The following is a 2,013-nucleotide window of genomic DNA, read 5'->3' on the forward strand; positions in this document are numbered from 1 at the left end:
CACCTGGAGGAACACAAACTACTTTTTAACAAAACCTTAAAACACAATTATCTCAAATTTATTTGTAATGGTTGCAGTTTTAAGCACCATGGCCAGTAGATCACACTCAGGTCTGTGACCTGTTTTTCAGGTGTCCCTGGGAACATAGACACATGACAATTTTTCCACAATAGAGTACAAAGGGCCAGTATGTTTCCACCCTGCACCACCCCATATTCTGCAGACACATCTCCCTGTAAAGGTACGTCATACCTCCTTCATCCTTGTCTCCTTCGGTCTTGTTGTCTTCCTTGGCTGAGACAGTCTTTGGTGCTTCCATTGGCGTCGTCTGCTGTTCATTAGATGTTGAGGTGTACTCTGTGGTAGGTGTGGCACCTGCAGGTGTAGACTCCATGGCACCTAATGTGGACTCAGTGGCAGCTACAGGTGTGGACTCAGTAGCAGGTGTGGATGTAGACTCAGTGGTTGGTGTGGGTGTGAACTTACTAGTAGTTGTTGACCAGAGAGCCAACTCCTCTGTGGAGATCTGAAATCAAAATAATCGTTGAAATGTTTCTGTCACCTGTAACTAGGGCTGCGTACCTAAACGCAACATCAGGTACAGGTACAGGTACCGGTACAGAGGTTTAGGTACAGGTCCGGACCTGTACCTGTACCTGAACAATTTGACAAATTAACACGTGTTCTTCACTTTTTCAATCATGACACAAACAATAATAAAGTGTTGACAACTTGTCAGTATCTTCCAATCACAACCCTGGATCAGCCACACTCTCGCGATGTCTCGTGAGACTGAGGATCTCAAATCAATCGACGGTGTTTACGTCTTTTCCAGTGCTAATTTTTCGTCTTTGTGGTAGGATTTACCTATCTTAAGTCATATACATGGTGTAAACTAGCTATTTCGGTATATACTCGTTACTTCATGATCCGGTATTTTGGACCTGTACCGAAACGATTTTTACGGTATTGGACCGGTACAGTGTACCGGTCCGCAGCCCTACCTGTAACGTTACCTTTTTTGTTCCCAATAAGATAGAAAGAAAAGGTGTTTCTGATTCTGTATTAGTCACAGAAGTAGAAGTTTTGGTTAAAGTCTGTTATTTTGAAGGTAAGAGAAAAAGTAAACCCTGTGTACTGCTGACCTGAGGAGTGGTCATAGCAGTGCTGGATTCCCACATGGGACTGGTGGAAGTGGGCTCCTCCAATGTTGAAGTCTCCATGGTCTGAGTGGTCTCGTACACAGAGGCTGTTGAACTCTCTGTTGTGCCATAACCTGTGGAACCTGTGGTTTCTGTACCAAGGCTCATGGTAGGAAGGGTCCCTGTCCAATCAGTTGGGAAGTCTGTTGAGTTAGCTGGAAATTCTGTTGAGTTAGCTGGAAACTCTGTTGAGTTGGCTGTGAGTTCTGTTGAATTTACTGAGACTTCTGTAGAATTATCTGCAGTTTCCTCAAGCTGGTCTGTGATGTTGGCTGTTGTGTTTATCTCAGCCGTCATGTTAGTCGTGTTGTTTTCCATCCCATCAGAAGCAATGACAGTATCGTTACCAAACAGCTCAGTGGAGTTCAGTGCCAACTCCGTGATGTTGCCAGTTCCTGTGCTATTGATGTATTTATCTACTATGCCCTCTTCTGTTCCATTCGTATCCACATTCCAAAAATCAGAGGCATTTCCAGACAACTCCCCACTACTTGGTGTGGTTTCAGTTTGGCTGCTGTCTGTAAAGTCTTCTGCTGAGTAACCACTCACAGTTGTGTCTGGAGTGACTTCTGTCCTTTCTGTTGGTATGGGGATGTTTGACTTTGGAACTGCAAGTAAGGCTTGGCGAACTCTGATGTCATGAGTGTATGTTATTGTGGAAAACAGCATGAAAACCAAAAAAGTCATCAGCACAGAAGTGGCCATGATGAACCTTTCAGGCTGCCAAACCGTCTGTCTGAAACATTGTTTGAAAAAGAAATTAACACATGTTACAAAGTAAAATAGCACCTCAAATTTGACATACCAGTAC

The 2,013-nt window shown here is 43.9% G+C and overlaps 1 protein-coding gene across 4 annotated transcripts in view; it reads right to left on the reverse strand.

The window, feature by feature from the left end:
* Positions 1-2,013, reverse strand: part of LOC109471026 (flocculation protein FLO11-like) — a 5,541-nt gene that overhangs the window by 3,306 nt on the left and 222 nt on the right. For 2 of the 4 annotated variants that reach the window (XM_019770194.1, XM_019770195.1), the window contains exon 2: positions 1,442-1,938. In XM_019770194.1, coding sequence (XP_019625753.1) covers positions 1,442-1,938 — 497 coding nt within the window. Of the gene's footprint in view, positions 1-252; positions 527-1,145; positions 1,939-2,013 lie in introns of all 4 variants that reach the window. The other 2 variants (XM_019770196.1, XM_019770197.1) reach the window with 2 other exon arrangements.

The sequence above is a fragment of the Branchiostoma belcheri genome, unplaced genomic scaffold (genome assembly GCF_001625305.1).
Source record: "Branchiostoma belcheri isolate BF01 breed outbred unplaced genomic scaffold, Haploidv18h27 scaffold24, whole genome shotgun sequence".
Classification (NCBI taxonomy): Eukaryota; Metazoa; Chordata; class Leptocardii; order Amphioxiformes; family Branchiostomatidae; genus Branchiostoma; species Branchiostoma belcheri.